General features: G+C 44.7%; 2 protein-coding genes and 1 long non-coding RNA gene across 4 annotated transcripts in view; 1 reads left to right on the top strand and 2 right to left on the bottom strand.

Annotated features, from left to right (window-relative positions):
* The window catches only part of LOC123159038 (uncharacterized), a gene marked incomplete in the record, with an annotated part of 15057 nt that extends 631 nt beyond the window's left edge, over positions 1-14426 (top strand). Inside the window, 21 exon segments of the mRNA XM_044576841.1 lie at positions 1-163; positions 667-915; positions 4199-4304; positions 4388-4544; positions 4651-4943; positions 5171-5392; positions 5498-5625; positions 6510-6584; positions 6805-6876; positions 7639-7704; positions 7785-7896; positions 8727-8823; positions 10593-10752; positions 10835-10883; positions 10969-11051; positions 11820-12028; positions 12980-13066; positions 13147-13222; positions 13310-13366; positions 13574-13684; positions 14019-14426. Coding sequence (XP_044432776.1) covers positions 1-163; positions 667-915; positions 4199-4304; positions 4388-4544; positions 4651-4943; positions 5171-5392; positions 5498-5625; positions 6510-6584; positions 6805-6876; positions 7639-7704; positions 7785-7896; positions 8727-8823; positions 10593-10752; positions 10835-10883; positions 10969-11051; positions 11820-12028; positions 12980-13066; positions 13147-13222; positions 13310-13366; positions 13574-13648 — 2536 coding nt within the window.
* Positions 13736-19020, bottom strand: LOC123159041 (65-kDa microtubule-associated protein 8). Of its 2 annotated transcripts, none has more exons than XM_044576843.1 (11): positions 18749-19017; positions 18463-18666; positions 18127-18372; positions 17832-18050; positions 17292-17447; positions 17031-17190; positions 16773-16924; positions 16614-16701; positions 16464-16537; positions 14317-14391; positions 13736-14196 (listed from the first exon to the last, which is right to left on the bottom strand). In XM_044576843.1, the coding sequence occupies exons 1-11, from the start codon at positions 18830-18832 to the stop codon at positions 13882-13884; spliced, it is 1773 nt and encodes a 590-aa protein (XP_044432778.1). In that variant the 5' UTR covers positions 18833-19017; the 3' UTR covers positions 13736-13881. The 2 variants fall into 2 exon arrangements, with proteins under 2 accessions (XP_044432778.1, XP_044432779.1); XM_044576844.1 differs by adding an exon at position 16350 and having other exon boundaries at positions 13998-14391; positions 18749-19020.
* A 1014-nt stretch (positions 19021-20034) lies between these two features.
* On the bottom strand, positions 20035-20777 carry LOC123162892 (uncharacterized). Its single transcript, XR_006481537.1, has 2 exons — positions 20526-20777; positions 20035-20436 (listed from the first exon to the last, which is right to left on the bottom strand). It is a non-coding gene; the product is annotated as an uncharacterized lncRNA (long non-coding RNA).
* Positions 20778-25388: the final 4611 nt, after the last annotated feature.

The raw sequence follows: 25388 nt of genomic DNA, 5'->3' as shown, positions 1-25388 counted from the left end.
CCCATGGGAGATCGCCGCGCGCGCCTGGCTCGAGTCCTTCCCCGACGGCCGCCCTCCCACCGAGCCCGAGGTCGACGCCTACATCGACGCCCACCGCCCCGAGCTCCCATCCCTCCCCCGTTCCCAGCTCCACCAGCGCCTCCTCGCGCTCCGCGGCGACCAGGTAACACATCTACCCTTTCCCTTTCGACGGTCGACGATTCGCGCACTGGATGGAATTATTACCTGATTGCTCGGTGGTTAAGTTTACTGGATTCATCAACTTGAGTTCTTAGCGTGGCTGCACGAATTGTGACATGATAGGTTTTGGCTGTGGGGTGTCTTTTACATCAATCGAGGTGACCACTGTTTGGGGTTCCAAGTAGCACCAGTCATGCAAAAGTTACAAAAGTTCAAAAACAAAACCATGCAAAATTTAGCTTCTCAAATTAGGTTTTCTGAAATCGAATCGTTATTAGTTTTATTGAAACTCTAATTCGAGCACATTAAATTCTTACTTCAGGTCTTCAGCTATGTGCCTATGTTTATGAGCTTCATTAGCCCAATTTGATCTGCACAATATCTCGTAAATCTGCTAAGACGCAGCTTTCTTTTGCATTCCTCTAATCCTTCCAGTGACCAAGGAAGCTAAGTTCATTGTGCAATTTTTTTTGTCGTTCCCATCAGGTTTTAGATCCAGACCAAAGTGCATTCCCATACAGGTTCCAGCGAACTGATCTATGGAAGCCTGTGTATCAGTGGTTGGAAACTCTTGAGATGGACTCGCTAGTTACATCAAAGCAGATATCAGACTGGCTTGCATCGAACCCACAGGTGATGGATAGGCTGGTTGAGAAGCATTCCAAGTATCATCTGATACACTACAGCCAGCGGATGCACTTGAAATTGCTCAAGAAGAGAGGGAAGTTGCCAAAGGTACAAAATTTTCTGAACCACTTTGATTGGTTCGTGGGTGAAATGTTTTTATTTTCTTTCTACTGGCTGAATTTGTTTAAACCTTTCCAAACAATAGTATATTGGTATTTTGACATCAATTGTATTTATATTTATTCTTTAGGAGATGTGTGGTACTCTGACATGTTTTCTGTTTTTCATGAATCAAATATACTATGTCTAATTTAAATTTAACACCCTTGTAAAGTAGTATTAGCTTTTGTACCTTCCTTGTATTATTACAACAACAAAAGCAAAGCCTTTAGTCCCAAACAAGTTGGGGTAGTCTAGAGCTGAAACCCATAAGATCTCGCAACCAACTCATGGTTCTGGCACATGGATAGCTAGCTTCCACTCACCCCTGCCCATGGGTAGTTCTTTGGTGACATTCCAGTCCTTCATATCTCTCTTTACGTACTCCTCCATTTCAAGTTTGGTCTACCCCGACCTCTCTTGACATTATCAGCACAATTTAGCCGTCCGCTATGCACTGGAGCTTCTGGAGGCCTGCGCTGAATATGCCGAAACCATCTCAAACAATGTTGGACAAGCTTCTCTTCAATCGGTGATACCCCAACTCTGTCCCCTATGGCCGTATATCATCATTCCGGACCCAATCCTTGTGTGACCACACATCCATCTCAACATGCGCATCTTCGCTACACCTAACTGTTGAACATGTCGCCTTTTAGTCGGCCAACACTCAGCCATTGTTTTTAAGGCGTCCTGCCTTGGACGCTTAAGCGATAAGGCGCCCTGGCAGCGCCTTACAAATATGCCTGCCTTAGGCGCTTAGGTGTCCGCCTTAGGCGCTTAGGCCTTGCCTAGGTGCTAGAGCGGGTGGTGCTCGCCTTAGGTCGCCTTACCGCCTTAAAAACAAAGCACTCAGCGCCATACAACATTGCGGGTCGGTTACTTCAGGCACAGTTATAGCTCTTTTATTTCAGCAGGGGAACGAACCTAGCCTCCTCTAAAGCAGCCCATACTTCTTTTTCCGGTCGGTTACCTCAGGCACAGTTTTTTTAGTAACGCAACTTCTTCTTTGCTTCAATAGTTATTATATGTGGTTATGCTAGTTTGAACTCTTGGCTAGTTAAGTTGCATTTGCAAGGAATCGTTTGAGGTAATAGTACTTAATACAACATACTCATTTTAGTATCTCATAGGTTTTTTATTTGTTTCCGTAAGTTTGTTCTGTGAATACATCTTCCTATCCTCGCAGATAATATTCTGATCGGCTGTTTCTCGATTGCTTGGGAATGGATGAAATCACATTCCATTTGCTCACTGTTGGATCTCCTCAAATGATTCTTACTGCATATTTCGTCTTCCTCTCTGGAGATGACAGTGTGTTGGGTTAGGGTTAAGGTTCGGATGTAGGTTCAGGGTGGAGGTTACCCATGGGGAGCAGGGAGAGCCAGCGGGTGATCAACATGGCGGGGATAGAGGTGATGGCGGTAGCTGCTGGAGTTGGAAAAGGAGGGCCGCGAGAGAGATGACTGATAAAATGTGTTTAGGAGGATGGAGGGCGAGGCTGCTGCTGTTTGTTTGGATTTAGAGCATCTACAGCTAGGTGACCAAACCCTCAAACGCCGGGCTGGCCCGCCCGGTCACGAAATTTCGACCCAGACAGACGCACCAAACGGGCCTCAAATGCCTGGGCTGACCGGCACCCCTCATATCCAGCCCAAATATGGGGTGGATGTGGGGTGCCCGGGCACGTCGGACCCGGTCCACGCTGGCCCACCCGACCCCACATATATTCGTCCCTATCCGCTCGCCGGACCAAACCCTAGCCACTTCACACTCCTCTCCTCTTCACCCTTCCGCTACCCGGGCTCACCTCTGGCGATTTTCGGCTGTCTCCGGCATGGCGGGCAGCGGATCTGACTCCGACCAGTCCGAATCCATCTACTGGGGTGTCATCCCGTGCGGGTTGGAGGAGGCAATGGCGGTCCGCATTGCACTCCGCTGCTCCGGGAGGACAATGCCCAGCCGACGGCAGGATCTGCCCGGCGCGACTCCATAGCGTTGGCCGCTCGAGGCCTCTAGGGCTGGATCATCGCGGTACCAGCAGCCGGAATATCTTTCCTTCCCCATCACCGGCCGGGCAGACTATTGAGTCCCACTGGCCCGCAGTGAGAAGGAGAGGATAAGGGCCGCCGAGGCCCGTATCACGGCGGAAATGGCGCTGGCGGAGGTGGCTGATGCGGCGGCGCGGCTGGCCGCGGAGGAGGAAGCGATCCGAGCCCGCCTTGTGAAGAAACGGCAGCGGAGGAACACGCGCGCCCTCGCCCGAGAGTAGAATCGGGCAGTTCGTGCCATGGCCGGACTGCCACAGAAGGAGGAGAAGGAGGACAACGACGACGAGGACAGCTCCAGCGACGAGCAGATCCGGCTCGATCCCTAATGCGTCTTCGACCGGTACTTCCGCGAGAAGGACAGCAAGGGCGCCGAGAAGGGCAAGGGCAGCCGTGGATGATCTCCACCATAGCCAAACATGCCAAATTTTGGTAGTCCGATGGCATGTTAGTAGTGATGGGGTAGCCGGATGATGTGTTTAATGCGTCGACGTAGTTGCATGAGGTTGTATGGATTTGAGATATGATAATTGTGGTGTCCGGTTGTGAGAAGGCAAATTTGAGGCTTGACCGGTCAGTGTTCGGTCAGTGTTCGCTATACCTGGCCATGGGAAGCCCGCCCCGGCCCGAAAAAGCCCGCCCCGACGCTGCCCCTGGGCCGGGCTCGGGCCTAGGTTTTGAGCCCGAAGGCCGGGCCGGGCCGGGCCCGGGCCCGTCGTTTTTGCGTTTCCCTAAAGATTGGGCCGGGCTCGGGCCTAGAAGGCAGGCCCGATGGCCGGGCCGGGCCGGGCCCAGGCCTAGGTTTTTTGCGTCGGGCTTGGCTAGGCCCGGCCCGAAGCCCGGCCCGGCCCGAGGTATGGCCAGGTATAGTGTTCGCGGATGCGGCCGCACCAGCGTTTGAGGGGCCGGATTTGCAAAATCCGGCTGTAGATGCTCTTAGATCCAACAGTTCACAACATTGACTGGTTTTAACAAAAAAGCAAGCAACTGTGGTTCACAAGATCACATCAATTGACCTCTTTTGAACGAAAAACAATCTACCGTGCAGCTGTTGAATCCATATATATTTTGTCCTTATTCTAGATGGTCCTTACATAATCTCGATTTGCGTTCTTTTCTTGTTCCCCTTGACCTTTTTTCCCTTGAAGATACTAAGCTTTACAAAATTGATGCTTAAATAACAGACTCTACAACTTTCTGCGGCTAGAGCCACATTCCAGCCAAGTGCTGTTCCAGTTGCCCCACCAGAAAGTGTGGCGACCTTACCGAAATCTCTACCTCCGGCAACAGGTTTTACTTCCATTGATTCTACATCTTTTCTGGAAATTATAATTTTTTGGTCTCCTTGTCATATGCGTTCTGCCTTTCCATAGGTGGATTTCCAGGTGGCAATGCAAGCATATCTCCAGGTGGCAGTGCAAACAGATCTCCAGGTGTCAGTGCAAGCAGACTTCCAGGTGGCAGTACACCAATAAAGGACAAAAATATGTCTTTGTCCAAAAAGAAAGAAGCTCTCTTCAAATATGAACTGTATGCACCTAACTCTTATGCTGTTCTTATTTCTTAGGGTTATCAGTTGACTTTCTCTGCTACATTATTAATGATGTGTGCTAAAATAACCGTGCATGCATTTCAGTTTGACAGATTTGCAGAATCAATTGACCAGTGTGATGTTAAAGCACTGTCGTACTGTCGCCATTAAAGATACAGATTCACTGTATATGGATATTCAAAAGCCAGAGACCAACATATTATATATACAAGAAGGGGCAACTACTGCAAGCGCATCAAACCCTGCAGATGTGCCAAAGATTTATGTCAATGAACAGCCGAACGCAGGGGGAGTAGTGGAGAGTGAATTTGGCCAAAAGAGAAAGAGAAACCCAATCATTGTTACACCAGCGTGGTGTTACAGTGAAGCTGCAACAGGTTTGTCCCTTTTCTTGGTGGTAGGATAGATCCTTTGTTGTTCTGTTCGATATAAGTTAATTTACGGACTTAAGACACCTTTTTGTCTGTTCATTTGCGTATTCTATGGATTGTAGGCTTGCTCTTTAATTTGTAAACATACCATGCCAAAGGCCTTCCATTATCCGCAGTTATATAATTGCAAATTTGTTGTTTTGATCCGTATCAACTGAAAAGTCATGTTTCAGGAACGTCGGAGCGTGAACAGAATTCTAGTTCATATAGTGATGGTGCGAGAAGTTTTAATATATGGAAGGGACATGTTAATCCATCGTCTACACAGAGATCTATAAAGAAAAATCTATTGTTCTGCCTAGAGGGGCGTGAAATCGGTAGCAACTGGTCTCAAGTTTGTTCTTATGGAGGTTATGCTGGAAGGAACCGTGAAAGATGGACCCCATTTCTTGAAGGCATGTTTGTTTTGATCTCTAAACAATATTGTTGTTCAGCAGTGTTCTGATATTTAGTTTTCATTTTGTAAATCATAATAGATTCTTCTTGATTTCAATATTTAGGATGGAATTCACCCGCAGTTCAGTTTGAAGGGCCTGCGGTACAAGCTGTAAGAAAAAGTTACCTATCTTGGAATGCAACTTCATGTGCTTATACATCAAGTGCTCCTTCTGCTCAGCCTCATGACAGGGTATGGATCTCTCAAATGCCTGGTAATGCAATTTGGTACAAGTTCAAATACTCCTTCGGTTCCTAAATATAAGTCTTTTTAGAGAATCCAATGCGGACTACATACAGAGCAAAATGAGTGAATCTACACTATAAAATATGTCTATATACATCCGTATGTACTCCCTATTGAAATCTCTAAAAAGACTTATATTTAGGAACGGAGGGAGTAGTTGATAACGTGATGAACTGATGTCTGGCAGTTTGCTTGCTCAAAGCTTATGTAGTATCAAACATAGTTTAAGAAGCCTGAAAGCAAACAGACAGTTCAACCGAAAAAACAAGAACCATTGTGTAAGTGTGCCAATAGCGGTACAAACCACGTCTGATTAACAAGTGATGATCATGCGGACTGTTTGGCTCATGCGGTTACTAACTAAGATCAATCAGAAGCTTGTGTAAGCCTATTGAGATCAAGGGAAAAAAGTGGTAGCGTTAATTGTGCGTTTTGACACTGCCTCGCGCTTTTCTGACCAAAGTGCATGCTTAAAGCGCAATTATGTGCACAACAAGTGCAATTAAGCGCCAGCCTGCCTAGGCGTGTTTTCTTAATCATGGGTCGAGATAGAAAACTTAGTCAAATTCAAACCATATTAATTGATACCCCATGGTGACCACATGGTTAAATTGTGAGCTAAGTTGTCATTTCATCTTTATTTACTGACAAAGTATGCTTGGGCTTATGTTGACCCACTTCTACAAGTTTAGAGACCTAATGTGCAATCATCAAGTTCAGAGACCCAAGCGACATGTCTGTACAAGCTGAAGGACCTATGATGCACTTTACTCTTTATTTTACCATTATACACATTCTGTTCTTAAATTCTCTACTTTGTGTTGGCTCAGCAAGGTGTACGCAAAGTTCTTGATGTAAAATTTCACCCAGAAGGGTTGCCCCAGCTTGTTTCTTGCTCTAATGAGGTTGGTACCTTTCATGATTACAACTGCATTTTCTATTCAAGATTTTATAGTAGTGAGGGGGAGCCCTGGGAGGCAGGCTAGCAACAAGCATGGCATTATAGCTGCTGTGAAATGCCTTGATACCTCCCTGTTGTTCTTTGGATTCCTATTTGTATTTTGTAGTTTTTAATTGATAATTTCCTTCTTTTGATTCATATAACATATCATTCCATCAATCCAGGCACCAAATGAATTATTGCTTTTCAATCTTCTTTCTGGGAGGGCTATTCAACTTAGAGGCCACAATACTAAGGTATGCCATACAAGTTCGTTTATGTTATATCTACCCACATATAAATAGAGTATCTTCTGCTAGTGAATCTATTCCGCCTTAAGGCTATTCAACTTAGAGGCCACAATACTAAGGTATGCCATACAAGTTCGTTTATGTTATATCTACCCACATATAAATAGAGTATCTTCTGCGCTAGTGAATCTATTCCGCCTTCCTTGTTCGTCCTTTTTTTGTTGAACGGATCTTTTTTTTGAACAGCTCTTTTGTCCTTTTGTGCTTGGAGAACAGTATACTTTAGACTTTACTAACTCGGATAAAATAACTCAAGAGTTAAGACCACCGCCATAAGAAATACAAAATAAGTGGTTGTGTGACATGCTTAACCTTCTGTTTCCTGCAATATTTACTTGTCATTCTTCATGATCAATTGTTTTGTCACGTTTTTCTTTTTCAAGCATGTTCCATACAAGGAGAAAATGTGCACCCTGTTTCTTCCGTTACCATGCTACGACTACATAAAATAAATTCAGAAGTACAGTACTATGTTGCCCCCTCTGTAAAGAAATATAATACCTTTTAGGTTACTACTTTAGTGATCTAAAAGGTCTTATATTTCTTTACAGAGGGAGTACTATGCTAGTATTAATCACTCTCAACTCTCAGTACTCATTGTAAGATGCGTGTTTAATCCTTGTGCTCGTATTTGGCATGCCTTACTTTCTTTTTGCCTTATACTACGGTTACTATTAGTGTTTCACTTGGTTATTTTATTGTTCCCAGATCCAGTCAACCTCATTTGCGGTTAAAGGAGCAAGCGTTGTATCTTGTGGTTCTAATTTACTGAAGGTGACCCTGGAGTACTAATCAATGCAACAAATAAGAACCGAATGATATTAATTTATTTTTTCTTTATGAATAAACAATAGGTATGGGACTGCATAACGGGCTCTTGCCTCTACACCCTGGGTGGCGATGACCAAAATTCAGTGGGGCATACTCAAAAAATCAATGCTATGGCAGTGAATAAGTGGCAGTCCTGTATGTCAACTCCCATGAGCTTTATTTCTGTGTGTTTAATAATAAGTGCACCTATACCCGTCTTTCTTGTTAGATGTCTTCTTTCACTTCCTCTGTTTGCAGTTGAGTTGAGAGCTTTAATGGATAGCTCCGAGATCTGGCAATATGTTTATGAATATGTCACATTGTTTCTTACACTTACTTTCCTTAGGAAACTATGACTGAATGACTTAAAGTTTTAACAAGCAATTTCATATGATGGTTAGTTTTATGTATGATACTAAAATGTGCTGCCTACTGTATTGATGATTGTGTCCATGCCATTACAATTGATTGAGCCTATGTTAACTCCTGTATTTTTTTGTCTTACTTATAACTGTATATAAAGCTATGTGTAATTACAATTAAATTTATTTTTCCAAAGCAAAGTATTATCAACAATTAGGAAAAGAAGCACCCCTTCAATTTGGTTTGTTCTGCTTGTATTTTCAAGTTCTTGTAGAACATGGGCTTCTACAATTGTTCACTTTCTGTATCTGTGCTGATAAGTAATTCCATACATTAGACAATTTGAACTGCCCTCACATGACGTCCCGTCCGTATTTATAGGTTATCCCTCACATTATAATAGTGATATCACTGTATCCTTTTGTTGCGCATCCTCTTTGCCTATGTGTTTTGGAAAATCAGTACAAAAGAGTATCACAGGGATACAATTTTTTCCTTTTTGGTACCTAAGCATTGTAGTGTTTTTGCTCTATTCAAACTTGTTGTTCTGCTCTAAATTGTTTATATAGCATCTCTTCTTTAACTTTGGTTATTCTAGTTTTTAACATAGTGTACACTTGTAGGTCTGGTTGTCACTAGTGGAGCAAAAGGTGATGGGAAGCTTCTACTATGGAATGCTCTGAGAGGTGAACTCGCTTCTGATCTGAATTCAAACCTGAGGTAAGCTGGATCCTTTCTTCTTCTGGAATACTCCCCAGTTCCTAAGTATCAAGATGCACACCATTCTGGTACTGTGCAGCCAAAAAGTTCCAAACATTACCTGTTAGGACTATATTTAGCAAAAAACAATAACAACGAAGCCTTTGGTCCCAAACAAGTTGGGGTAGGCTAGAGGTGAAACCCATAAGATCTTGCGACCAACTCATGGCTCGGGCACATGGATAGCAAGCTTCCACGCACCCCTGTCCATAGCTAGTTCTTTGGTGATACTCCAATCCTTTAGGTCTCTCTTAACGGACTCCTCCCATGTCAAATTCGGTCTACCCCGACCTCTCTTGACATTCTCCGCACGCTTTAGCCGTCCGCTATGCATTGGAGCTTCTGGAGGCCTGCACGGAATATTTAGATTGGTCTAAAAGTTACCTGTTAGGATTCTTCCACATCGTTTTTATTTATTTCTGCATATTGTCTGTTCTCTTGAGACAAGAATCATCTGATGAGGAACACCTTCTAGCTAATTTTCTTCTCCCAGTAATGTTTTGTGTCATGCCCCAATGAAACATCTCACTTCTTGCTAGCATTTTGTGAAGTCCCAACGTTTAGTATATCTTCTGAGTTGTGGCTGCTCCATTGATATAATAGATTTTTGACAGGTGGGATTGGAAGCCCACACAAGTGATTTGCTTAGATCTTTGGCAAACTAATTCCCGTTTCATCTCCCAAAGTGTCGTAGCTTTCACTCCATTAGTTTCGGTTGACCCATGCATCTGTCAGGTAGTAGTAGCTAGTACCTATGACCCAGAACTCTGTGCCTGGCACATGAATGATATCCTCAGGCTAAGCTTCTAAAGGAACATACATGAAGGAGGTATCAGCATTATGACAGTTTTTTGTTCAGGTGCTAACATAAGTAAAACCCAATGAATAAGAATTTAGTTGATGCTTTGTCATTCTAAAGATGGATTTTCTAGGGTTTACATGTCCTAATTAACTAATTAGGAAATTTCACCACATATAGATGAACTTATATTGTGGGTCTATCTGGGTCAAAGAACTATGGAACTGAACATTTAGGTCAATTAACTACAAAACTGTGCATTTCGGGTGAAAGAACTTGTTAACCATGAGTTACTGAAGGAATTGCCACCTCAGTGACACATCAGCATGTACTCTCACATCCTATCCATGTCAACCATTTCCAAACCCACCTTTGGATCTTCATCTTTTATGGTCAGTCCAACAAGTTTGTTGATCTGGATGCACCCACTCGCAATTTCATGTACCTGTGGTAGTATGGCACAATCTCTGCAAAATGTTTACTATTCGTTCATTAAATACGCAAAGAGAGATCTGAAGGACTGGAAAATCACCAAAGAACTAGCCATGGACAGGGGTGCGTGGAAGTTAGCTATCCACGTGCCAGAACCATGAGTTGGTTTTCAGATCTTATGGGTTTCAGCTCTAGCCTACCCCAACTTGTTTGGGACTAAAGGCTTAGTTGTTGTTGTTCATTAAATGCGCAGCTCTTGTTCTGTCAGTAGCACTCCCTTGTGGCTTGTGCACATGATACCCATATATTAAGTGCAAAGCATATTCGCTTAACCATGTTTTCTGTTAATTTTTGGGTCAGATAGTGCAAAGCTTAGTGTTCCATAGTTCACATATTTAGAGGTTTTATGTTTCCAGTTTCCTCCTACACCTGTGCGTCCCCATAATTCTTATTCATCTTGTCATAGATGTTAACCTTATCAAATTCTTTGCTGATGCAGGTCACAGGATATGGTGTATCCTTCGATTGATACAATGGAGTTCTGTAGCGAGAATCTTCTGGCATGTGGAAGTGACTGCGATTATGGTGGCTCAGCTGTGGTACAACTATGGGATATTGAGTCTCCAGAATCTTACTTATCTTTCTCTGCAAGCGATTCGGTATATATCATTTTTTTTAAGTTTCTTACCGAAAGTTGTAGAAGTGAACGCTGAGCAGAACACTAACACGTTTCATTCACAGTATATTACTTCCCTTAAAATCAATCTTGCTGGCAACACTATCATTACAGGTTATGTTCCTTCTCTGCTGTGTATAGTATCTCTATATTGCAGCCAAACTAACACTGGGGTTATGGTTGCCTCCTCCAATAGCAGGTTCTGGTGATGGGACTATTGGTTTATTTGACATCCGTGCTTGTTCTGCAATTAATCATTTGTCGGTGGGGTCTGGTTCTGAGGTACTATTCTTAATGCTTTCTATCAGTTACCAAACATACTGGTTGTTTTGTGTTAGTGTAGTTCTTAGACACTTCCTTTTAATTATATTTTCCTGGTTTTACTCATGGGTACCAGTGTTTGCTGTTTATACTTTGACCAAAGCTGGCATCAGTGCATCATCCTTACCTTGTAACTCAAACATGAAATGGTTGGTGTGCCTTAACATTCTGCCTTATCTGGAAGCTGTCATCAGCCCCCCTGTAAATTTTGAGCCCCATTTCCTCTTGGATGCCTATTCAATGGAGTGGAAGGAAGGGATATGTAACTTCAGTCAACATCAGTGTAGAATTTGTTTCAAACTTCCCAATCGCTCAATTGACTTGGTTTCTATATCTTATGGCTTTCAACTTTCAACTCTAGCCTACCTCAACTTGTTCTTGTTCATTTGACGGCACATACCATAGCTCTTTTCGAGAGCATATAGCTCTAAGTATTGAAACAGTTCCTTGTTCTTTGGGGCTTATTATGTCCATTAATCTGCCACAGTTAGTAGAATCTGAAATTTTTGGGTGGAGTTTGCACGGATCATTTGTAAATTATGTCATGTCTTATTGGTTCTCGTCTAAGGATTACGGATGCATCTGTATTGCTGAAAGTGATATTTTCTTTAAGCTTCCTGTGTCTTCTTGGTGGATTTTTTTTTCTTCAAGCTTCCATTCTGCCTATTTGAATGATACTTACATGTTTCTTCCATAAGAACTAATAATTACTGTATTGGTGCTCAACAGGTTACATCTGTTTCATTTAGCAACTGTGGTACCTATTTTTCTGCCTCTAGCACATCAAATAACACTTTGGTTTGGGATACAAGACTAGTTCCACTAAGTCACACCAGGGATGCTTTGCGAAGCAAAGACATGCGTTTTTTCCGGCCTTTACATTGCTTGAGCCATGGCAAGCAGATGCCAACTGCAGAATATACGAGCCAACTACCAGGGTAATTGCATTAAATATAAGTTTGGGATTGTTGTAGCTAATGATTTTTTGTTTTCAGAAATGTTTGTGGTTATTTATGATCTTTGTTGGTGAGCTAACGGGGACTCGTTTATTTTCTTAAGTTGACAGTAGTTTTTGACCCGATCCGTGGTTTACTGTTTCAAAGTAATCTGGCATACTCTATCAACCTACATGACACATCATTCTCTTCTGTTTTATTTTGTCCAGTGATGAAAAATTTGCGACTTTGCACAAGAAAATGCTAACTCCACAATACAAGAATGTATTTGTATGGATGAACATCTTTTTTCTATAGTAAAATTTCACATTGTGCTGCTCCAGTAGCTGAAGATACATAGTCCAGCATTGAAATTTCTTGCCTGTGTCCACAGCTCCATATGAATTGGCTGATTTAATAGCACAGAAGGTGCTAATTATTGTCGCAAAATACAAATGGGCACTAGCATTGCCATGAAGATTTGGAGATAGCTAAATAGAAAATTAATCTTAATTACTAATTGTGGTAGTAATCCAGTACATTAGTATGTACGCACTCTTGTGACTAGTAGTCTACCATGTTACCGCCTTTCTAGCAGCATAACCTGAATATAGATGAATGCGTAATTAGCTGATAAAATGTAAGGTACTCCTGCGTCCTGGTTTATTGGTCCCCTTTGTATTTTGTGCCAAATTTTGACCTTAGATTTAACTAACGATATAATTTTTTATGACATGCATTAACATTTTGTTAGTCATCCAAAATGGAGGTAGTAAGTCACAGCGATAGACCGCTCACCATACTTCGGCTTGGATAATTAGCTGACTATGGTTGGCCATAAAGTTCATCCTATATTTATTGTACATCTCATTTGGTATCACTCGGTGGCTTGTATATAGTTCTTTTTTCCGGAACTACATTGTGTTTTGACAAAAACTGTTGTCATTGTTACAGTCATGTCGATGAGGGTGATCAGGGGGTAAACGCCACACAGTGGTTGCATAATCAACCTGTCCTTGTTACTGCAAGCGGTGATGGCAGGTGAGTAAAAATAAGTCAATGAATATGATCATTATACTTCTGTTATTCTTGTAAAATGTGCTCAACTGATTGACCTGCAGCGTTGGAATGTGGGATGTTACTCTAGGCAAGCCTTGTGTCAGACATATCGTCACTCATAATCGATGTGCCAACGCTGTAAGCATCATGTGCTCCAATATTTTCTACTGCTGGTCCTTCAGCAAACTTTTCTGATGTTTAAGTTTTTCATGAAACAAATTCCAGGTTGCTGTAGCCCCCAATGATGAATACATCTCCACAGGAGGAAGTGACCAAAAAGTTGTGAGTTTCTGTTTGACATTTTAGTCAGTTCCCTTCGATGGGCGTTATAATGCATGGATGGGGGTGGTTTAGTGTGTCTGCAACCACAGAAAAAAATATAATAAGAAGTTGGCACGCAACTTCCTGTATTTCATCCTGTTGTTTCTGGTAAAGGGGTGACTGTTTGCCTCGTTTCTTATGTTTAACTGCTCTTGCTTGATTTGGCAGGTTTTGTATCATAATAGAAATGGGTGTGCACATCTTAATTGGCGTCTTACGTACCCTCTGCCTGGAACTGATTAATATGCTGCCAGAAATTGTGCGATGATTGCATTAATTGTAAGTCACCTATTTTGTGCTTCTTGCATTCTTGAGCTTGCACACAGACAGTTAAAGGAGCAGAGGTTTACTCAGTGATATAATAATAAATACATGAATGTTGTATCAATACATATGAATCTACTGATCCACTTCTGCAATAGCTTTGAGTAGTATTGTTAATTTCACATCTAATGAGACCAGAAAGAAAGGGATAATTAAATTGATGAAAGGCCTTGTTTTGTGGAGACCCCTGATGTTTTATCTTCATCATGGACTGTACAGCTTCTGTTATTCCCCACCTTACTCTGCATACTTCTGTCCCTAACTTTTCTTATATGCATATCTTTTTCAGCTGAGTTCTCTGAAATAGGTTGTTGATCTACAGAAGAAACTCTGTGGCTTGAAAAGGAGGTAGAGCGATGGCTGTTATTGAAGCCTCTGCTGGATGGACGACTGCAGCCTGTGTTGGGCCTTGATATAAATGAATTGTCATTCCTCTTTACAAGTTGAGTCTGTACCTTTTTATTCTCCTGTAAAGAGAATTTATCAACCTGACTGGTGATAGTTTTCTAATCTTAGTGAAACGTTAACACAGTTATGAGCCATATTAGGCAACTCCCTGTAACACCGATTGAGCAATAGCTACTCACCCGTTGCCTGCATCTCTCTTCTTCCTTTTCCTTCAGTGTTAACATGTACTGTTTCAGCATTTCCAAAAGGGGAAGCTGCAAAATTAATGTTAGCAGTTATATTCGTGAAATGGTTTTCTACTTTTTGTATATGGTGGCAAACAACATAAAATTGGAGGCTGAGCGTTGATGTCATGCTTACCATCATATGTTGCATGAGCCGCCGTGATATTAGGCTTTGTGTGTGTGTTGTGTGTGCTGTGATGAGTGTGATGAGTGTATTTTTGTTTGGCGTGCGGCCTTAAACTTTTGTATCTATTTAATTTGCTTCTCTGTTTAATGAAAAGTTGCACAAATGTTTTTTTTTTGCACTTCATCTAAAGAAATATTGAACCAATTACTCGACCATCTGTCTACCTGAATGTGCATGAGTTTTGAATATGTACCAGACTGTTCAAGCCAGATGCCTTATTTCTTTTATCAAGGTTATTATTTTTGCAGTAGAGTTAATAATATCACTTTCAGGTTCTTACTAGTTCAAATTTAATATGGACATGGAAAGTAGTATTATTATCATAATATTAGAAGGAAACCATCATCAATTCGCCCTATATTATGCTGAATTGGAAACAAGATAATGTGATGAACTGTTCTAAAATATTGCATAGTGTTATCACTTATCAGTGAACTGATATGTAGTGTTGCGCCTGAAATGCACACTCAAAAGGTCTAAGTATATTTTTCCCAGCGGATACTTTGTTTTTGACACGCTCTTATATTATGGGACGGAGGGAGTATTATGTTTATTTACCAGTATGTTGCCTGTTTGCCATTTGTTTAAAATGGTTACTGAAGTCTGTAATTTAGGAAATTTAAGTTCAGTGTTACACGTTGCTCATGTATTTGATGGAACAGTCAAGACCTGTCATGCAAGGTAACACAAGGTTTTTTGGCTCTGCGACATAATGCATTTTATATATTTCAAATTTTATGTTGTACATTTTAACAGACATATCACCTCATGAACTAACCTGCAGGAAATTTTGTTATTTACCTTTCTGGGAGTAATACGATAATAGGCTTCTTCCAGTGATCTGCTGACTATTACTATTTTTTTCAAATGCAGCGTTATAGGGGCATGTCATATGTGACTGCCATTTTGACTATAGCTATCCATAAGCTATACTTTTTAGTTCGTCATTTTACAAGTAATCAGTTGTTGGATTCATTGTTTACTATGTTTCCACTTTGTGAAGATGCTCTTTCGCATTTCAATGCTAAATTTCGTGCTTGTCATTTGGTTTCTTGTTAACTGACAAATTCATTATACTCACCAAAGAGTTAATGTCAGTCCTCTTTAATGAAAGCCAAAAATGAAGTTGTAATTTAAATGAGATTGCATGACTAAATGTCCTTCAAGAAGATATTATAATACTTCAATATGCTTGTTCATAATTTTTATTTGGGAACTCCCATGCCAGCAGCAGGCCAAGTCTTGGCTGCTCAGCCCGGGCCAAAGCAAGCTGGTGGAGAAACAGGCAGATCTAGCACAGGATGAAGGAGCTGCTACCTGACAACAATGACAGGTAATGCTATGGGCTTGAGGTGTCATGGCCGCCCAGGAAGTGGAGATTCACTCCAGGAGGCCACACAGTTCAGGATGGTGAGGGGCGGTGGCTAAGACCAAAGCCTAGGTCTTGGTTTGATACCAAGCTGTGATCTCTTGTATATTGAGAGCGCCCAAAGAGCATATACATAAGATGAACCGTCATTAGGTTATTTCCTTTTAAAATAATTGTTACTCCCTCCGATCCATATTACTTGTCGCTCAAATGGATGTATCTAGATGTATTTCAGTGCTAGATACACCTGTTTGAGCGACTAGTAATATGGATAGGAGGGAGTAGAAGATCAGGTTCCGAACCTTATCTGTTTGTTTAAGCAATTTATAGAGTACTGGACCCTTTACGATTATGTTTCTTGCAATTCAAAGACAAACTACATCCAGTAGGGAACTAGGCCAACTGGCCAATTCCAGTAACAACAGTTTGGACCCTGTAGATTGACTTGTTCATTTCCAAAATTCTTTTTCTTCTGCTAGAACACTAAATTCTGAGTGCTGTATGGAGGGCGGAATTCTGTTTTCATTCGAAGTTATAAGCTCTCACCTCATCGTAGTAGAAGATCTTTTTTCTCCCATGTTCCCAGATCTCTGTCTTTTCAATTAGAAGCTCTACCAAGCCTGCAACTTTTTCTAGTTAGTATGTCTTCTCTATTGACTTTCCTTCCATTGTTTTACTTAGCAGCTCTGTGCTTACCTGGAATTTTGTTTGCTATAATTCTAGCACGTTCTGCGCGTTTCAAGTGCCTGTGGGCTCCTCTGCTTACTGAGTACCTTCTCTCATCCTGTAGAGAGAAATATAATTAGCTAAAAGAAATCTTTTACTTGGAGTGAAGTTATCAGGCAGGCACTGCACCCTGCTGTATTCTTCTAGCCACCGCTCCTCATCACATGAAGTTATCCATTTTTCGACTTTGTCCATTATTTCTTTACGGCTTGTGGCCTCCTCTTTTGTTTTGTATATATATCCATCCATTGTCTTAAGTAGATTATCGTGGTCCACATCTCCTGTACATATGTTTTTTAGACAATAGTGGAGATGTTATTTGATGCAATGGAAAGTATACTTATTCCCTTAAACAGAAGGGAATGGAATACGACTGGTGGAGCGCACCTGACATTATCAGTTCCATTATGTTGTCCATTTCTGTCTGGTAAGGCACATCCATGTGGGATATCTTGCAAATTTCCTCGATCTCAGCTTTCTTTTTGATGAATAGCTCTTTCATTTTGCTCGCTTTTAACTGATCTAGTCGCTGAACTTCAGATTCAATCTATTCATTCAATATACAATATTAAATACATAGCTGCTGAAGGGCGCAGCTAGTAAAATTAATGCAGCATAACTCGGACGAGGTTCTTGTCTGGGGTTTACCTGCTGAATTTTCTCTAGTCTTAGACTTCCAGGACCTAGCATACCATTGGCTGAAGTCAATGAAAATATATTAATTTGCCCATACGGCTGGCGTTCTTCCATCGTAGTATCTAGGATATTCCATAAGTTTGTCAAGGCTTTTCCAAGGCTGTGGAGCTGCAAAGTAACACCTGCATCAGTAGGTAGTTCTGCAAATTCTATGTTGTGTGGGATATGTTTGGAACTAGGAAAATCACTAACATTCGAACGCTACAATAAAATTATTGAGGAGTTGAATATCTATATTTCTGAAACTGACTAGGCAAGTTTCTTATAAATGTCTTGAGCCTGTTTTCCTGATGGCGTTGAACTTGTAATGCTACCGGGCGCAAGTCTAGCTTTAACTTCCGAGGTGTTTTGGCACTTTGTCAGTTCTGTTTTGTATCTTTTGCTATCATTTTCCTGGTTTCTGGTGCTGTTTGTTAAGTTAGAATATTCTAATAATTCCATTAGGTCTGTCAACCTCATTACAGAAGCATTTGCAGAAGCATAATATATTACCTTTTCCAATCTGTGGTTCTTCTCTTCTTTAAGCTGCTGGACCATAGTATTGAGCTTGTTAAGGATGTCGTCACTGATGTTCTTTTTCTGTTGTTCATTTGCTCCAATTAGCAAGCTGGGGTGAACACTAGCAAGAACGTTTGAGGGATCCATCCCCATAATCTTTGCGAAATTGCAAATTAGAACTTTATACTCTTCAACTTTGCACAGGTGATCGCCCTGAAAGAAAATAAAATATGGTTGGTATGTGAGATGAACAGGACGGTTGTAGCACATCTTTTCTGTTTCTATGTACCTTTTCTCTTTTAAGTCTTTGCAGCTCACTTTGGTGTTCCTCAAGTTTCTTGAGCGACAAATCATCTTCATTTACTGTGACAACTTCATTCTCCGAGCGTCCTGCTATTTCGGAGGCAATTCTCTGTACTTCAGTCTGAACCTCTGTGAACTGTTTTAGTCTGGCTTCTTTTTTCATTTGCATTTCTTGCAGGGCTGGTGTGATGGAATTCAGCTGCTCTTTTAGAGTGCCATTCATTTTCTCAGGCTGCAAAAAGAAAATTCAGGTTAGTCTTTTTCTTAATGTTTCCCTTGTGAATGTGATCTAATGAAAATGCCTTTCAGTTGAGAGTTATACTCGGCCTGGGAATGATCTTTCTCCAAGGGAAAGAAGTAGGTTGGTAAATTCTGCTTCAGATTCAGCCAATGCTTGATGCAGTTGAATCCGCGACATATTAGCACTATTAACTTTTCTCCTGTAAACTTCCTGGCACTCTTGCTCTAGCTCTTCCAGTATTCTTTCCCTCTCATTTTCCTCTTGTCCAACCTCGTCCCATATCATCTGGCACCGTATGGAGTTCAAAAAGTATAAGAACATCATCATCTCTTGTGCAAGAGAAATTGGGGAGGAGAAATTTGTGCACCTTTAGTTCTTGAAGCAAGTATGTAGATGAGGTCTCCGGCAGAGCCAGGCGTTGAGCTGTTCCAGCCGTCCTGAGTGACCCCATCGCCAAGAACTTCCGACAATCTCGACGAAAAAACGCGGGAGCAACCCAAATGGGTGTGCTACTTGCTTAGAGCTTGCATTGGAGGGCTGAGAGGTGTGTAAGTAGTGAGTGGATGGACGCTGCGAGTGGCTTTAGACGCTGGTTTTGCTTGCAAGACAAGTAGCACGCCTGTGGTAGGTGTCGCCATGAGCTGAGCCAAAGCCTGAAGCTTTAGGTACAAGGCTAGTTGCTTTGTTGCTTCTTTATATATTTTTCTTGGTCGCTGGCCTCCGTATTTTCAAGTTGGGCAGGTATTGTCTACTCGCACCTTTCCTTTTTTTCATTTCGTGCGTCGCATTGAAACGAAAAGATGAGTGTTCCAAATCAGTGATGGTGCTCTGCATCCATCCTCATTGGATTGAGTTCAACGGGCTCTCTGTCGGCGGCGAGCTTGCAGCTGAAGAAACCGAGCACACAAATGGGTGCTGCTTTTTGGGACATGTGGATTGCTTTGAGAAGGAAAGGTTACTCGGTGGTTACTGGATGGTAGACCTGAAAGTAACGGGTCAATTGCTCACACCATTAATCGAGTAACTTCATTTGCAGGTAAACGTGTAATAGTTTCCTGGGCATGGAAGTTGCTATTTCCGGCCACGTGGTATCTTCTTCTGCCCAGCTGCCTGCTTGGTTCTCTCTGTTCCTTAACGTCTTAACGGCCTGCGGTTCTATTTGTGGATTGCTGAATTTTCCAACGTCCACGTTTTTTCACGTGAATTTCAGTCTGAAACCGCAGCTTTGGTATATGTTGTCATGCCGTGCCTTTGTTTCTTTCTCGTGTTGGCATGTCACCTCGCATTTGTGCAACTCGCAGTCAGCGAGGTCTGTATAACGACGTCCGATCTCACGGGCTAGCTTTGTCGGCTACCAGGTTCGGTTCACAGAGCTAAAGATTGTTCGGAAAATCTATCTGGGAGACGTCTGCTGGTTTTGCCCTCGTGTGCGGTGCGCTAAAATTCTAAAGTTCGGACGGACGTCAGGCTGCAAGTGGGACGTTCCGCGGGAGCCCGCGAACACGCCCACATCTGCCGCGTAGTATTAGTGGGAAGCCTGCATATGTCCACATAATTTTTCGCGGGATAAGTGGGTTCCCACATCCCACGTAATCCTTATGTAAATCAGAGGCTCAAGATTATATTTTCTGTTTTGCAATGGACATGGAAGAAGCAGAGAAGTTCAGGCTTCATTATCAGGTGAAGAATCTTCGGAGTTGGCACTGCAAATTACATCTTTTTTGTAGTACTTTTGTTTATATGGGAGTGGCAATCCTCTGCCTCTACGAAGTCGCAGCTCAGTGCTTCGGCGGGTGTCCCTTCAGTAGATGAGTCACATCGAAAATGATATTAGAAGTGCCACTGTTATAAGCTCAAAATAAGAGGTGAGCAGAGTGCAATCTGCTTGTCTGCAGCTGCTGTTCCTTGAAGCAGCGAAGCTTCTTCATGACGTTCTTCAGAGAAGAAGAAATCAAGGAGGATTAGATGAGGAGGGAAGATACCACAACCGCTGACTCGCATTATTAGGCCGCAGATGATATGTGATTCAACAAGGTGGAATGAATCGGCTCTGCTCTGAACAATTTAGAGTAAATTAGCTGAATATGTAGTAGTTGATAGCAAATAAATCAAAGATGAGAGAGGGGAAGAAGACTGAACTACACCTGTACTTGGCGAAGGTTGACGACGACATTACGGCGTCCATGGCTGAGTTGGACAGCGGCGCTGGGCGGCCATGGCGGCGTGTCATAATCGGCTAATCCGCACCACTGACATTCTGACTTGAAAGAGATGTGGGTTTGATGCGGGCGCCGCAGGACAGCCCACATAATCCGCATCTCTCGATGCTCTAACCGTGGGTGTCCACAAACGTAAATTATGTGGGCTTGACCGTGGGCACCGCGGACAGCCCGCGTCCACTTGCAGCCTGAGATGGACGGTAGGCGAGGACGTCAGCTCGCTCGAATGAGGTGAGTAGTGTAGGACGGTAGGCGGGCATGGGAGGCTTTAACAAAGCCACCGATTTGCAGATCAGTGGCGTAAAACGAGGCGGTGGTCGCTTGTGGCATTTTGTCGGTGCAATTGCTGTAGAGATGATAGGATTCAACGTATGTATATTCATGGGCATGCAGCGCCAATATATAGATGTATAGGGAGATCATCACCTTTAAGAGTAAACCCTATGAGATTGGCGCAGATTAGAGTATATGTATATGTGTACATAGGGGCGCTCAACACCCTCGCCCGCAATGAAAGCGTTGGCGATGGCACATAGACTGGACCGAAATTCCTCGAAAACCGACGTCTGTAATCCCTTTGTCATGATATCCGCAAACTGCTGAGAGGTAGACGACAGAGCTATTGTCAACAAAGTGGATATCTAGCTCAATATTTTTGGTGCGGCGATGATGAACGGGGTTGGCAGAGAGGTAAACGACAGAGCTGTTGTCGCGATACACCACGGTGGCCTTGCCAACAGGACAAGGCAGCTCAGAGAGAAGCTGCCGAAGCCAGGAGCATTCAACAACGACTTTAGCCATAATGCGATACTCAGCCTCAACACTGGATCGAGAAACCGTGGGCTGCTGCTTGGACGATCAAGAGATAAGTGATGGTCCAAGGTAAACACAGTAACCGAAGGTGGAACACGCTGTGTCGAGGCAGCCAGCCCAGTCAGCATCAGAGTATGCCACGATGTCCATAGTCGTTGAAGCATGGAGCGAGAGGCCAAGATACATAGTACCGCGAATGTAATGGAGAATCCGTTTCACCACGGTCCAGTGAGCATCACGAGGTGAATGCATATTAAGGCACACTTGCTGCATCGCGGACTGCAACTTCGGGCGAGTGAGTGTCATGTAGTGCAGAACACCAACAATCGAGCGGTAGAAGGGGGCATCAGGGGCCGGCGAAACATCAGTGGCGGAGAGCTTGACCTTCATGTCAACATGCTCAGGCTTGACCTTTATTCACTCCTCCCACCCCCGTTCCACATCGATGAATAAACTTCTTTAATAAACACAGTTGGGAAAAACACCTCCCAACAAACAAACAAATCAACTTTAAACACGACTAATCTACTAACGAATTAACTTACCCAACTTCCTCATAAATCTTTGATGACGCATGTCACAAGAAAAGCATGACCTACATAACGACAGAGCACAGGGCATGGTGAAGCCTAACATGGTATGACACCGACCGGTGCGCAGCTCAGCCAAGCACGACAGTGGAGACAAGGGCGCAGAGCAGGCCAAGATCAATGGTGCGAGCCGTCAAGATGATGCCGTCGACGTAGAGGAGCAGGTAGGCAATCTCATGGTCATGTTGATAGACAAACAGCGAGGTGTCAGAACGAGTGGAGCGGAAGCCGAGTTGATGAAGAAACGACGCGATGCACGTTACCAAGTGTGAAGTGCATGCTGCATGTATACCGAGTCAGAGAGCAGGCACACATGATCCGGATATGTGTGGACTGCTGGCAATATACCTTCTCATTGAGGTGACCATGCAGAAAGGCGTTGGAGGCAACCATCTGGTGCACCGGCCATGCCCGAGACACCGCGAGGTGCAAGATGGTACGGATCATATGCCCGGTTGAACAACTGGGGCAAAGGTGTTCATGAAGTCGACGCCGACTCGCTTATGAAAGCCTCGAACCACCCAACGCGCTTTGTAGCGCTTGGGTGTACCATCGGGGCGAAGTTTGTGCTTGAGCGGACGGAGAACAAACTGCCATATCCGGTTGTGCTGCAGGACGTCGAACTCCTCCCATATGGAGGCATGCCACTATGGATCCTAGAGAGCCGCCCGAGCGGAGGTGGGCAACAGCGAGGACGCAGAGGTGGAAGCCGCACACACATACTCGTCGGTAGGGTAGTGGGAGCTCGACTGGAACACACCCGCATGAGCACGAGTAACGGGACCCGCGGGTGGTGGAGGCGACCCGCCGGTAACCGGAGTGGGTGAAGGTGCGTCTGTCGAGGAAGAGCCCTGCGAGCCAGAATCGCCAGGCTGCGAAGCGGTTCGTGTAGAGGTCGGGCCGCACGAGGAGGTCGGCGTCACCGTAGCTGAACCAGCCGGCGGTGGTGTGGCCGGGGCCCCATCCGACACCGAAGTCGCCGTCCCATGAGGCGACCGAGGCGGGGCACCAATAGTGAGCTGGCACTAGCGATCGGGAGGTCTGGCGAGCGAGAAAGCTGGCGCTAGCGATCTGGAAGTCTGGCGGGCGGCGAGCTGAAGCGGCGGTTTGGTTAAGTGGTGGCGGCAGCGCTAGGTTAGGTTAGATCAAATTAGGCTGATATCACGCAGAGATGACAGGATACAACAACGTATATTCACGGGTATCCAGTGTCAATATACGGAGATTAGAGTACATGTACATAGGGCCCTTAACAGTTGAAATATATTGCCCGTCTCTCTTCATCAGTTCAGATTTTTGAATAAGTTGGGCGAAGCATAAATTCAAGATGGTATTAAAGCTAAGAGGTCTTGAATTCAAGACTATGCCAATGCAGTATTAAAAATAAGATTCCGCGACCTACATAAATCCCATGTCTAAGGACTAAATAAGCCTAGACGTGAGGATGGTGTTGAAATATATTGCCCGTCTCTCTCCATCAGTTCAGACTTTTGGATGAGTTGGCTGAAGCATGTATTCAATATTTGTTGCAGGTCCCACATGTAAGCACTTGCATGGGATGAAAAATTTAAAACGCCACCCAACGCCCACCCCCTCCTTTGCCCGAAAGGAGCGCCGCTGGAGGCAGCAAGAGCGTGAGATGGCGGAGAAGATAACGACGGCGAAGGCAGTTGCGAACGCGGCCTTGGTGGCTGCTGCTCAGGTATCGGAGTAATTAGCCACGGGTTCCCCGAAGACGGCGAGACGATAATTTAAGACATCGGGGCTAGCAAAGCCCCTCAGTCCGACTGCCCGGCCGCTCCTACCGGCTCCCCGTCCGACTGCTCCACCCGGCCGACTACCTGGCCGGCTGTCGGCTGCCGACTGCGCCAACCAGCCGGCTGCCGACTGCAGCCCGGCCCGACACCGATAAGACACACCGACGAGACGGCCGTACCCGAGCACTATTCACGTGTCATCTCAGCCATCATGTATAGTGTCACCTGTCCCTGGGCACTATTTATGAAGTGACCCAGAAGACAAGCATGACACCCACACAATGCCCTCATGTCCACCACATAGCTTAGATAGTAAGCTAGCCCCACACTACATATAGCAATCCATCCATCCATCCATCCATCCATCCAGACACTCATGCACACACTCATTCGGCCAGAGGCCACGACCATCACGCCACTAGCTAGCTAGCTCATTGCTACTACTCTCAGTCCAATACAGCTCCAGGAGCACTTTATACTGCCCGATGTACACCCCAGATATATACTCAGACATGCAGGAGTAGGGGTATTATCTCTTCGGAGAGCCCCGAACCTGGGTAAACTAGCGCGTGCTACTCGCATACCCGTCCCCGAATATTCCGGCAGCAGTCTTGCCCTCACACGAAGCCACCTTGTGGCATATGTCATCTAGCACCCCCCGTGAGAATACCACGACATTTGGCGCCCATCGTGGGGCGGTACTATGCTACCGCGCTGCTGCTGGTTTTGCAGTCCGGGCGGGACCATCTTTGTCTTCACCGCAGCGGCGTCGCGCCGTCTCTCCGATAGCGGTCGGGGGCTCGACATCGACATGCCCCCGGAGTAGCCGCGAGGGCGGCGCGTCCTTGCCGTCGGCCTCGCCGTCTTCGTCATCACGGCGACGCCGCTGCCGTCTCTTCGGCACCGGTCGGGGCTCGACATCAGCATGCCCCCGGCACGACCGTGCTGGACGGCGCGTCGTCGTCGTCCGCCCTCGGTCTGCACGCTCGCAGCTCCCCTTTGCTCCGCGGCTATCCCAAGAACCTCTGGTTTCTGTGCATACACTCGTTCGTGCACGGCTAGCTAGCGAACCCGATGGATTCGGATGCAGCAGTGTGCGTACTGGCTTCGCTAGCTAGCTGAGTTCGTGTGCGCGCATGTGACCCGCCGGACGAGTGAGCCTCGTCGTTGCTCCGGCCGGCGACTCCGTCGCTGCGCTGCGTTGTTTCCGTTGCTGCCTACTACCCCACTCATACATTTCCTAGATACAAGTCGTACAATGCTCATATACCACTCCTAAGCTAACCATGCATCAGTCAACCATGGTCAAACCATCAGCCAGACAATATTCAGATAATGGCCATGCACGGCATCGCCTCCGCTCTGCTCCACCCCGGCCCGGGTCACTCCGCGGACGCCCTCACACCTCCGCCCCGCGGCCGGCTCCCGTCCCGCGGCTGGCCCTTTCCGCACGCGTTGGGTCCCCGCTCCGGTACCCGTCCCCGCATGCCCGGCCGCCGCGGCCCCGGCTCCCAGCTGCCTCGACCACGCTGACCGGCTCCCGGCTCCGCCCCCGCGCCTCGGCGCGATGTAGCCCGCGCTGAGCCAGCTCCGTCCGCGACCCAGCCGGCCTCCTCCACGCCGCGGCT

Source organism: Triticum aestivum, chromosome 7B (genome assembly GCF_018294505.1).
Source record: "Triticum aestivum cultivar Chinese Spring chromosome 7B, IWGSC CS RefSeq v2.1, whole genome shotgun sequence".
Classification (NCBI taxonomy): domain Eukaryota; kingdom Viridiplantae; phylum Streptophyta; class Magnoliopsida; order Poales; family Poaceae; genus Triticum; species Triticum aestivum.
This window is presented reverse-complemented; position numbering and strand designations above follow the sequence as displayed.

What these genes read in the sequence shown, in the direction of transcription:
- LOC123159041 (XM_044576843.1), bottom strand. Translation starts at nt 18,832, where the DNA reads ATGGGGTCACTCAGGACGGCTGGAACAGCTCAACGCCTGGCTCTGCCG. An exon ending in TATAGCAAACAAAATTCCAG is followed by an intron (nt 16,538 to 16,613) that starts GTAAGCACAGAG and finishes AAAAAGTTGCAG; the next exon opens with GCTTGGTAGAGCTTCTAATT. An exon ending in AAGAGAGATGCAGGCAACGG is followed by an intron (nt 14,197 to 14,316) that starts GTGAGTAGCTAT and finishes TTCTCTTTACAG; the next exon opens with GAGAATAAAAAGGTACAGAC.